We start from the raw sequence: 12,868 nt of genomic DNA on the forward strand, positions 1-12,868 counted from the left end.
GGGTAATTGTCACATTGTCATGAATGCCCATGACACTTGAAGGAAATAAAGTGCCTCATGTAGCTATTTCTGTTATGAGAAAAACTGTGTATCCTGCCCTGCAAAAAAAAAAAAAAAAAAGAGGGTTTAATCTAACCCTAACACTAATGAGCTAAAATCACCTGTTTGGATTTAAGGGCCTTAAGGCCTAATCTATATTTTGAAGTACAAACTTTATTAAATTTAATCTTCTGTTTTTATATAGAAATAGTGAGATGTAGCAGATAATGCAAGTATTTAACCTGTAGTTTAACTTGTAGCATGGCTTTAGCAATGTAAATATCACTGCACCATTTTGGTCCAGACTCAATCTCTCAGCAACAATTGGATGGATAGAGTGTGGTAAGCCAGAGGACATATTATTCTAAGCTTGGCAATGTGACACTTTTCCACCATGAGTTTGATGTGTGGGGTTTTAGCTTGGCTTCAAGTAAATTGCTCACTAGCATTCACTAGCTCACTAGCAGTGGTAGCGTGCTAAACTAAGGTGGTGAATGTGGTAACGTTCCTCTTTGAGCAGTTTAGCATGCTGGCATCCACGTTTCACTGACCACAACAAAGCACTACAGTTGCAGTTGTAGAGTCTTAACAAAACCAACAAGATGCCTCTGCAGACAACTACTGGCGGTCAGTGGCCAAACGATAGACAAAGATTCAAATGCTTGTAAACTTATGCTCAGTTCAGTGTGTAGCTTTTGTTTCCAGGTTAAATATCTGATCATTTTTGTGAGCTGTACTATTCTACAATGTGAGCAACTCATCGAATCATGGGCTTTTGGTGGTTATTTAATATCCGGTTGATTCAAAACCTCTGAGGACAAGAAGGCAGTTTGGTAAAATGGATTAACCAAATCCCCACATGCTACATTTTACTGTACTAGATTTCGCCTTGTTTCTACAACTGTATTGGCTACATTTGTGCTTGTTATGGGTTTTAGACTGATGATTTCCTCACTGTACATATACAGCACCAGGCACTAATTTTACTTCTGTTGATATGTTGATATACATTTTTTCCTCAAAGACACTGAACCTGATTGTTTTTTTTTTTCTCATCATCAGTTTTCAAGAATTGTACAGTACAGTATAGTATGTGATGTATAGTAAATGTAACCAACTAGTAGACATGCTTACATTAATTTTAGTTTAGTATTGTTATAATGTTATTATCAGTGGTAAATGTACAGAATCATGCCTCAAGCCTTAAATATTGTTTAGTGTAAGTAGAAAGAGCTGGTACAGAAAAAAGAAGGCTTGTCAGTCTTGTGGGCATCCTGGGCAAGACAGAACATTTTGTAGTTCCAAGAAAGCATCGGAACATCGACTGACAAGTAGTAAATTTTCAGACACATTAGTTATTTGCTAATGCTATTCCACTCCTGTTAGGAATACTTGCAGGATTTAAGCTTATTATTAATTATTATTTTTTTATTTATTTTTTATTTAACAACATTGTACTTACACCAGGGGAATTTTAAAAAAAATTCTTAATAGTGTTATAAATAATACATTTTACTGCACACTGAAAATATCAATAATGAGAATTTGAAAGTAGATTTTGTGCAATAGACTATAAAGATAACTGTTTAGTATTAATTCTAGGTGATATCCCCCAGCTCTACATTTCTGACACTGAACATATTTCAAAACTGGGCAAGAAACAGAATATCTGAAAGTTATATTTTGGCTTGAGTCAAGGTCAAGTAGGTAATGTGGATAACAGGAATTTATCTAGTGTGCAGTGTAGTATATGTACATACGGTATTTACCAAAGAACAGTTATCCTCAGATGTGATTGTTGCTTGGTGACAAACTAACACTGACTTCAAGAAAACGGATAAAAGCTAAAACCATATCATCTAAATTGAAGGATAATGAGTTAACGTCATTAAAGGCTATGTTTATGTTTAAACTGTTGTAGTTAGATGTACATAGAGTACCTCTCAGGTCTCTTGTATCCATTGTCACATCAATGATAAAAGTCCTGAAATTTGGCTTGAGGCAAACTTTGCCTTTCTTCAAAGCTTGTGGTAAGATTCTGTTGCATTATATATTATATATTATAATATGGTGGAATTATAGTGTTTATGATTGATGGTAAATGGTCTTGTTTTTACATAGTGCTTTTCTTCCTATTGGTACTCAAAGCACTTTACAGTCACAGACACATCTACCCATTCACTCACACAAGCACACACACATTCCCACACCAGTGCCACGCACTGGGAGCAACTAACCCACTGGTTCGTGGACAACCCGCTGTGTTATCTAATGTGAAATGCTAACTATCAACACCAGACCTCTGTGTATCACTGGTACTCCATCCAAAGCAGCTGTCCAGGTTTCTGTGTTTGTCTGCATGACTTTGAAAAGACTATCTAAAATCAGAATTAACTTGCCAGGTTGGTACCGTGTAGCTGTCAGGAGCTCAGTGAAGAGTTGAAGAATATTGAGTATTTAGAGCAGATTAGTCTGATCCTTGATGGGAAAGAAGAGGAAGCCCCCACACACAATCTCCTTTTTATTCTTACAGTCATCTAGGGAACAAGCCAGAAACTCATAGTCTCTAGTGCATTCACAGCCAAGTTAATCTTTAATGCTGGAGACATCCACTTTCGATGCCACCTAGATTTGGGCTGGAGTGGGTTGATACTTTCCAGTGAACAGCCATTACCCCATGAAGTACTAAAGGAACATTAATGGTCCAAACAATTACTTGTGTATTTCCTGATATTTGTACACACAAAGCAATGGCTTTGGTTCGACTTGGCTCGCCTGACTCTCCTTAAAAGGAAGTTAAGTCTCTGTGCGTCTCGGTTTCCTCTTGATGACATCACCTCATGCACAGCCCATGCAGATTGTTATCACAAACTCCTTCCTGTTTATTCAATGCGACTTTTCTTCCAAAGCTTAGGGAACAGGAGTGGAGGGGTGGGGCTCGATGGGCTTGCTATTGCATTTTAGCAAACCAGGTAAGCTGTTTGTGCCAGTGGCCACAAATATATTTGAGGGAAAGGCAGATTGACAAGGTAATAATGATATAATAATGAAGTAGGACCAAAGTAACTGGGTGCTCTAAGAACTTATGTGCAATTAAAATTCCCTGAGACTAAATCAGCAGTCGAACAGTACTGCCAATCATAAAGTAGTTATTCAAAATTAGTAATTTATTTTAGTTTGCACTGCCCATGCTGTACAGTTTTGTTTGCTGTATTACTTTTACTTTCATTAGTTCAATAGCTAGACTACTAATCATGAGCTGTTAAAAAGTTTTCCAAACAATCCGTTTCAATAGTGTTAATATAAATCCCATGGTTACCATGGTAACACATAAACACCAGCACGGGAAGGCAGGGACATGACATCACCAGAGAACACAAATATAGACATTGAAAGCATTACAGTATTGTCAGTCAACAGAATCTGATTTCCAAAGGCTCCTCATGATTTGCTGATGATGCAGAATCACCAAAACAATCCATTCAGTGAGTTCCCCTTCAGTCTGTAAAACTTGATGTCTGTATGAATTCAAGTGGAAGAAGCACATTTTTAACCCAGCTACAGGCTTGAAAGAGTTCAAAACTTTCAGGTTGGCCATCTTTCACCTGTTGTCGTTATGGTTAACCAGTACTTGATAGCAAGTTGGGTTTGTTTATTTTTCAGTACTTTTCCTGACCCTGAGCTCTCTGGCCTCTCAGCGTTGGGGTTACATCCTACTTTATTCATTTTCTGTAACCGGTACAAGCTGGACAGGTCTAAGAACAGGTAGTACAGGTCTATATATATGTATATATGTATATATATAGATATATTAGGGGTGTAACAGAATGTAACCATTCATTCATTTTGTTCAGACAGAGGAAAAGAAAAAGCACGATTTCTTGTAGGGATAAACTGAGGTAGTCAGGTAGCAACTGGCAACTTTGGTACGTCATTATTAGAAACTAACTAAACTAACTTGTTGCACATACGTTTCTTTCCTTGCACCAGTGACAGACATATCGGTGATGTGCGTTAGCATGTTTGACGTGTTTCCAGTGATGTACCACACCTCTACGAAACATCGTGGGGAGACAGTCTTTGTCCAGTCCACCACTCGCGTGCACCGGGAAACCAAAGTGTTCCCACACTGGTAATTTAAACAAAGCCGGCGCCTCTTCCAACTCCACACTTCTCTTAGTACATTCATCCACGCTCCATTGCTTTTCATCTTCAGCTCATTTTCTTCTTCTGTAGGCTAATGACATTAGCTGGCAGCTTTTACGCTCATTACTGCCACCTGTGTTGAAAATAGATTCCACAGTGAGAGTGAACCCTTGCAAATAAATACAAGAAATGTTTAAATGTTTTGTAAAGGATGGGCAGTGCCTCTGTTGTCCTGAATTCAGAATAGTTCATTCCACCATTGTGGGACCATGATGAAAAAGAAGCCTAGACTGAGATGAGTGACAACAAGGTTCTCAGTGTGTCAGTGTTGTAAAAAGCAAAGAGCCAGAAGAGGCCTTTAGGCCACTCTTGTGAACCAGTGTATTCAACAGAGAAGAGGACTGGTGAGGGAAAAGATGTTTCTCTATTGTCAGAATACTCCATCCCTTAACTTCATGGTGCATTGGTGTAGTACCCTTTTATGTAACAACCTTTTACGGTTTTGGCACCTTAAGCAAGCCACATAATACTGCCCTGCTTGAAGGTGTGTTATCTCATAAAGGTAGCATTAAGAGGTAAATCATCTTTTAGAAATAAACATGTCCCAAACATTATGCTCTGCAACTGATCTCCTGTTATCCACTGCGCTCAGAGAGGTAAATTGTGTAACTTCCTGTAAGGTATTGCATTCTCCCAGCATGCTTTAGTAGCACAGAGAGTTGCAACACAAACTATTGCTGCCTAAAGCACCCTTCCCAGAAGCTTTCTATTACTTCCATAAAGAAATACAAGGGGGCACCACAGTGTATAACCAATTGGAAACATGTGGGTAACATACCAAAATATCTTAAATGTCATTTATATCCACTACGTCATGTCTGCTTGTAGTCCATTGTCATGGTTATTGACTGATTTCTTGTAGATTTCCTAGTGTTTGTAATTTCCGGTCTATATTCTCACCATGTAACACTTGAGACCGTGTCTGTATATCAGGACTATCTTAAGGTATGCACTTGTAATGTAGATTTGCATGTTTTGTCACATGTCTCAATGTTTAAAGCAGCTGTTTTATTTTTAGAAATGTCTGAAGCTTACTATTTATTTTGTTCCTGGCTTGGAGTAGCTTGCACAGTTGCTGACTAGTTAGTTTGCAGTGCCGAGAGCTCTACGGCTGTTCCAAGAGTTTGTAGTGGAGCGTAGGGTTTAGTTTAGAGAAGTGTGAGTGCCAGAAGGCATTTCTTAAATCACCTGCAGTTAAAGGAATATGCAGGACTGAGATGAGTCTTTATTGATACGCTTGGATATTTGTCAGACTTGAAAGTTTTTGCTGAGTCCACTTTTATTTAATACTGCTGAACACGCTGTTGCACTAAAATACCACAGCTCCATCATATATTATATCCCTTATAATTCATCTATTGTTAACACTCTCGAAAATGTGTAAATTCAGTGGGTTTGTAATTTTAGGCATTGTCCAACATGTACAGGTGTATTCTGACTCATATCTGTTACATTTTACCCTTGTTACAGCCTGGTCTGCCTTGGGAACTCTAGAAATCAGTGCTGTATTATTGTTGCAACTCCTGACTAGTTAGCAGATCCATGACAACTGAGCAAATTCCATCCACTAAGAAAGAAAGCAGTTAAAAATGGGCTTTCAGGTGATGTTTCCAGTAAAGACCCAATCTTAATCGTTATTTTAGATTTTTATTATCATGGAAAATGAATGTTGATATGAGCCTCAATAATCCAATATCAGTTGGACTCTCATCTGACCATTAAAATTCCAAATTTAAAATTATGTGAAGGAACTTTAGGGCACTACTATGCAGCCTGGAAGCCAGCCTGACTACCCCATCCACAAAATTTTTGCAGCAGAAAGCTGGGCCGTTTAATCAGTTTCCAAAAGTTGACTAAATTTATCTTACACCTGAGTGTTATTGGGTGCTCCATGCTGCGAAAAGATGTGTGTGTTTTTCCTTTTTACTCTTGTCTGTGGCTATAGAATGAGCTTCTTGTGCTGCCACTCCCTTTTAGGCAACATCTGGGAGGTTTATATGGGTTTGCAAAGAGGAAACAAGCTTCTTTTTCCACTTAGTCATCCTAACCCTCAACTGTATAATAAGCCCACTGTGTGTAGAGAGCACCTAATGGCTCCACCTCATTTTAAACACAGTCAAATTCTTCTTGGTCAGAAATCGGAGTTATTTCTGTATGCTCTCTTTGTCAATCCTGTCAGCACTCACAGTCATTAAAATACCCATCCATTTTGGTTGCTGTAGACAGACATGCAGGGCGTGGGAATTCAGCTCACTGGAGACAATCAGACCAGACTGGCATTTAGTTCTGTTGGCACTTGAAGACTTGGTGCCCGTAGAGACTATCGGTAGACACATGGGTTCACAAGGGTTGACAGAAGCCAGGCCAATAAATCTGACCTTCAGTATTTTCAACACATTAAAGGGTTGAATATTGTAGTTCAAAGCCATTATGTGATTTTTTTTTTTTTTTTTATGTGATTAAAGCCTTTTTTCCAAAAAATCTATAATAGAAAGTTTTAAGATTTTTTTTTTATTTGTAGAAAGATTCAAATTGTCCGATTGTTGACGTGGCTTTGTAAGAGGGCCGGATGACACTGTCCTTAAAATATCTTTACAATTCTGTAATGAAAAATAAAGTGTTGCCTTTGGTCCCTATAGTATTGGCTTAATAAAATTTGAAGTCATGACTTGGAGGAAGCAGACCACATAATTAGATAGTCTTTTTCTTTTACACAGTATGTTTGAAGTGAACCTTCTCTTGAATGCTTTTATGTTTTACTGTTCTTGTAAGTCAAAACCAGAAGCTTGGTGGAGCTTGTCATTTTTGTAATGAAGTAGCTCATTTTCTCTCTGGAGGGCAGTCTCCCATTGAAATTGTTCTGAATTAGAGCAGTTTTCAGTCCATGTAGGTCGGTATAAATAGCAGTATAGGAGAAGGGAAAAGGATGTATGAATTTGTCTCCTGGCCTACTTAAGTGCATCTTTCTGACCAGAGGGTGATAAAATACATTTACTTACTATATATGTTATATCTTACTTATTATATGTGCGGAAATAGTTGAGTTAGGATTTCAGTTTGTTGCTGTGACACCAAGGTCCTGTTAATAAGAAATAATTGTTCTGTTATTTGAGCTTGATTAACGTATTTTGGCTTGTCGATCTAGTGATTGTTTTTTTGTTTTTTATAGCCGCAAGTCAAGTACATTTTTCAGTATAATTAGTGTTTCAAGCACAGGTAGTGCATAAAAAGTAAAGCTGTAATGTGTAAATGATTAAATAACTGACATTGCTTGGTTCCAACAGCGCAATTTCAGTTACTGAAATTACAATTGCTGACAGAATGGCAAGAATAGGATGTATAGTAGACTGGAAAGTTACTTTCAACTTTTGGTTGCCATACTTACCTGGTCGGGGAGATACCATGATTGAGAAGGTGGGTTACCCAGATCGAGGCTCAGCTATTGCACTCCATCCAGGTTGTGCTGACCCCTGCGAATTCCCCTAATGTGGGAATCTCGACTGCATAATTTCTGGTAGTGGGTGACTGCGTTTGTGCTCTCCCCTGATTTTTTATTTATTTTTTTGCTCTGGAGTAGTGGTTAGAGGTGCGGCTTGGGACTGGAGGGTCCCAGGTTCACCTCCTCCTGTGTCCCGTGCACCCATGGCTGCGGTGCCTTGAGCAAGCACCTAACCCTCAACTTTCTCCCTGGGCGCAGTCTGCTTAGAGGCTGCAGCCCACTGCTCCAGCTCTACACACTACTGTGTGAACGAATGGATGGGTCAAACTGCAGAAACATAAGTTACCCTTTGGGATCAATACAGTATAAATTATTATTATTATTATTATTATTATTATTATTATTAACTTACACAAAATGATGATGGCATATACGACGCACTGGAATGCACCACTGCTATTAGCCATACACATCAGCAGCAGCAGCTCTGTGGAGCCTTTACTGAGTTCTTATTTGAACAGATAAGGACCTAGTAACGACTCCCAGGGACCCTCCATCAGCCAAGAAATACACAAAACTCACTGTAATAGTCCAAATGCTGTTGTTTTGAGGCCGTAAATCCCCCGGATGTTTTCTCGAGATGCTTGTGCATACTGGTTGTGCTGCTGTGTTAGAAAGCATCCGTCTTAAATGGTCTTCCATTCCCACTGTTTTGACAGTTTTGGGCTCTTTTTTGTATTTAGGGTCTCATTTTCAGAATGCCTGGCAGTGGAAGCGGTCATAATTGAGTATGGAAGTAAACATCGTCCTACAAGGAATACAATATATGCGATGACAGAATGATGGACCTTTTTTGTGCTGCCTTAGTAATAGACCAGAAATAACTCTTATTGCATATAACATTCACAAGAAAGTCTGATTGTTTTCATGTTAACGCCACTTATTGTTTTGTGCTATGTTGTATTGTACGTGGGACTCACTGTACACTCCTTCCATGAAAATATTTGCAGGATATTTCCCCCCTCAGATGAACTAATGTCCAGCGAAATGTTTATTTTTGCTCTTGCTTTTCATCTGAACGAGGTCAATAGCTGGGCTGCAACACACTAGTGGCTGAATGAGTAAAACCTCTTAACCCCGGAGCTTTTTATTAGATGCAAGTAAGCACCAGTGCCTGGTCGTCCTCAGAACAAAGTAGCTATGGTAATGGACATTTTCAGGAGCTGTATGTATGCTGCTGGAGGCCACAAAGAGTGTGTACTTTAAAACATGTTACTCTTCTTACACTGCTGTTGAAATAATAAGATAAAATAAGAGTGAGCTTGTAAGTATTAATTGTAATCATGACTATACTTTAAGTATTCTTCAGTATAGTTGTTTTTTTCGTCCATGTTTCAAACCATGGGCAGAACTGTTAAGAATCCCAGTAACAATGAGCAGTCATAGATGACCAGTGCCAGCCAATGAGTCAGCCACAAGACCTGAATTTTTTACGGGCTGCTGTTAGATCATCAGCTGTTTTATAGAACTTTTTGGTACTAATTCTGTTTTTATAATTTTGCTAAGTGGTTTTACAAGGTCAATTCGAGACGGTATTCTCTTTTAACAGAAATATCCTCGTACACTTTCAACTACTGTTTACTACAGAATAAAAAAAATAAAAAAACACCTCCACTGATGCAGCAACAAGCCTTCTGTTCTAACATTTTGGGCTTCCACATTTTAAGAATAGATGCAAACAGATGGTCAAGACTAATCTAGTCTAAATTCTTCTTCATTGCTTGAACTTAATTTAAGGTAACCATGAAGAAATTCTACTGACTAAATCTTGGTCAGAGAAAGTACGTTGCTGTGGTGATGTCAGCAGGTTAGGAAATGAGTCACTTGTGAATGTATCACAGTGAGGTGTGGTTTGTAATTTTGACCACACCAAACTGTCAAGTGCTGAGAAAGAGAAGGCAGTAACCACTAGATAGCAGCACAAGCAAGGAGCCATATAATGTTCGGAATATCGAACTAGTTAAACTTGATGTGATAAAATTCACGGTACATCGCTTGTAACTTTTACTCACTGAAAACTTTATGAGTAAGTCTCATGATGAGCCACAAAATACATAAAATATGTTGGTTAGTCTCAGTAATCTAACAAGCAGCACATTGGTGGACAGCTCAACATGTCTGTTTGTGTAGCAGGTGAACACGCTTCCAAAACGCTGCCTGACACTTTGTTTGTGCTGTGGTTAATAAGTGTCCAAATCCTGTCCAGAGCTTCCTGCTACAAAACCGTTACACTGACTTCCTCTCTTTTGGTGTAAGCCAGAAAGCTGTATAAATAAAGAAGCAAATCACATTAAAACAAACATCGTATTATAAAAGATGATCAAGAGCCACAAGACATAACACATTTAACCAGCGCACCATTGATACAACACATAAATACAAATGGCTAATACAAAAGCTAACACCAGTCAGTTCCTATTTATGGCTGATAAATAGAACATTATAAATATCCCTGTAATTCTAATCAGACGATGTCTCTCGTTGCAGCCCAAAAAAATAAAATGTTGGGTTGAGATGGCAGCCACTGCATTCCCAGGACTGGCAGCGATGGGCCAACACTTTTCTTGAAATAGTTTTGATGGATCGTTCTGTGGCCCAAATGCATGGAGCCAGCCTTGAAACTCTCTGGGCATAGGAGGTCGCTCTTAGGCTAGTTAAAGAAAGACAGCAACATTACATACCTAAAAAAATTAGAGGAGCCTAGGGCCTCTCACTTAGGGCCCCAAACTGTCATTTTAAATTACATTATCGTTTTTTAAAATCAACTTTATGATACTGACATAAATATCTTTAACAGATGAAGACTTTGAGATGACTTAGTATTTTAAGGCTTTGTAATATCTTATAAATACATATACTTACTGACAGGCAGATTTATAAATGGGGATGAACTTGTTTAGGGCCATGCTGAATTATATTTCTCTTACTTGTTGTTTCTTCAGTGTTTTTTTTTGTTTTTGTTTTTTTTTCACAAATGGGGAAAAAGCAAATTGAGATGTTATGTTTATTTTGCAGTTGTTGATTTTTTTTTTTCCCCAAGTGAACGATGACAAAGCTATTAATGCAGACATGGTTAACTGAGCCATGAACAGAAGTTTCTTAACAGTGTGCATGAGTGTGTGAACATGGTCTCCTTAGAAACAAGCTCTTTTCTTTGTGTTTTCCTGTTACCCGGTCATGTTGACTGACATTAGGGAAATGCATTAGTGCAATGGTTGGCAGTATTAGTCACCCCGCCTAGAGGCAAACGGGCTGTAGCCACATAGTGTCTACCGCAAAGTTAGAGGAAGGAAATGCTTACACACACTCACAGCACACACTCTGAGAGAGAGAGAGAGGTCCTTTTAAGGAAAAGGCAATGCTCTGGTCTGAGGGCTGAGTGGAGTTAAGGCAACACTCTCCAATACAAACAGAAATACAGTACCAGCACACATTTACACACTTTGTTGTGACTGAATGTCTGCAGGGTTTGTACAAGCGTCATAAGATTGTGTAATTGCAGAACGGGATCTATTCGGAGTTCAATGATATTCAATAGTCTGTGTTTTTACACTGCTGGTCATCCATTTAGGATTGGTATATCCATAACCACATGTAATATAAATCTTTAGTTTCATTACTGAATTTTACCTCCCAACAATATGGCAGAAATTTCCCACATCTCATAAGAACACTGTCCCATCTAAGTATACTGCTGTCTCACCTCTGTTTTTTGTGTTTTCTCCTTGTGTTTCCATTTCCTTTTCCATCTGTCCCTAAGGCCGAGGCCAGGTTGGCAGCAAAACGGGCAGCCAGGGCAGAGGCCAGGGAGATCCGAATGAAGGAGCTGGAGCGACAACAGAAAGAGGTATATAAGTCAAACTACACCATGATAACTCTAAAGGACATGATCTCCCTTGGAGGGGCTGTGGCACATGCTATCAGAAAAATCTGTCTTTTAAATCATGACTCATTTGGAAGAAGGTTTTGTGTGACATTGTCAGGAAGAATTTAACATGTCACATTAAACCTGAACAGCTCTGTATTACTGGACTTAAAGTTTGGCAGGTTTATGGAGAATTATTATGTTAAACTATGTCACTCTAGATACTGTTGTTTGTCACATGGCTAAAACTGCATTGCCCTAAATAACAAGAGGATTTCACCAGTCTTGTTAGTTTTACTCTCTCAGGTTGGACTGAAGTATGTCCTGTCAACATTGCTTTACGCTCTTAAGCTGCAACTCTTTGATCTTCTGGGTCATAGGTCAGACATGTAACCAGACTTCTTTAACTGCAATACCCAGCAGTTTTGTTTTCAAAGAAAGTATGTACAATGGAACGAAGCACAAATGTATTAAAGAAATCAGAATGAACTAATATAATAGGCACTTGCTGCTCAATTGGTTCTGTATTAAAGGCATTGGTAACCCTCTGCACTCTGCAAGTGAGTGGATTTTAATTAAATAACTATAAAAGAAAAGTAGTTTACAAAACCAAAAAACAACAAAGACACTGGATTTTGAATGATTGAGTTTTACCTACATGCCATTAAACGTCCTCATTAAAAAAACATGTTCAGTACACAGTAATTTATGTTGTTGCTGTATGAGCTAAACTGATTAAAGAGGATTATTCCCATTTATAGAACAGAAAATAAGTGAAGCAGTAAGGAAGTCAAGTCCTGGTTGTAAGGTTTCATTCGTTTGGGAAACATCGAACAGCTAAAATGATGTTAACTACCCTTAGTAAATGTTTTTGTTTTGTTTTTTCACAGTGCAGCTTCCTGCTGTGAGGTTTAGTAGACAGTGAGCCAAAGCAATGATTAGAAAGTACTCAAGGAGGCTCACTAATTACTCTTTCAAGAAGGCTTTAGACCTTTTCCAATAAATTTCAGGCCAAACTGACAATAATGTTCCAAGACTTCGAATGGACACTTCTTAAGTCATATCTTTAATTAGGACTCCACACTGTGGTGCACTTGAACACCCACCACTGTAAATTCTATAACCCTAAAAGTTTAAATGTTTCTACTTCCTCAGCAAAAGATGAATGGATATGCTTATTATTTAGTATTATATCATGCCTCTTCTTTTCATTCCAGTCCTCCCTCGTTGGATAACCAGTGTTATTAAATTTAAGGTCT

At 38.4% G+C, this 12,868-nt stretch overlaps 1 protein-coding gene across 5 annotated transcripts in view; it reads left to right on the forward strand.

Annotated features, from left to right (window-relative positions):
* lrrfip1a (leucine rich repeat (in FLII) interacting protein 1a) overlaps positions 1-12,868 on the forward strand; it is a 39,452-nt gene that overhangs the window by 3,580 nt on the left and 23,004 nt on the right. For all 5 annotated transcript variants that reach the window (XM_084545063.1, XM_084545059.1, XM_084545062.1 and 2 more), the window contains one exon: positions 11,505-11,591. In XM_084545063.1, the coding sequence (XP_084401189.1) occupies positions 11,505-11,591 (87 nt within the window). The remainder of the gene's footprint in view (positions 1-11,504; positions 11,592-12,868) is intronic.

This window comes from Chelon labrosus (genome assembly GCF_963514085.1).
Source record: "Chelon labrosus genome assembly, chromosome: 5".
Classification (NCBI taxonomy): Eukaryota; Metazoa; Chordata; class Actinopteri; order Mugiliformes; family Mugilidae; genus Chelon; species Chelon labrosus.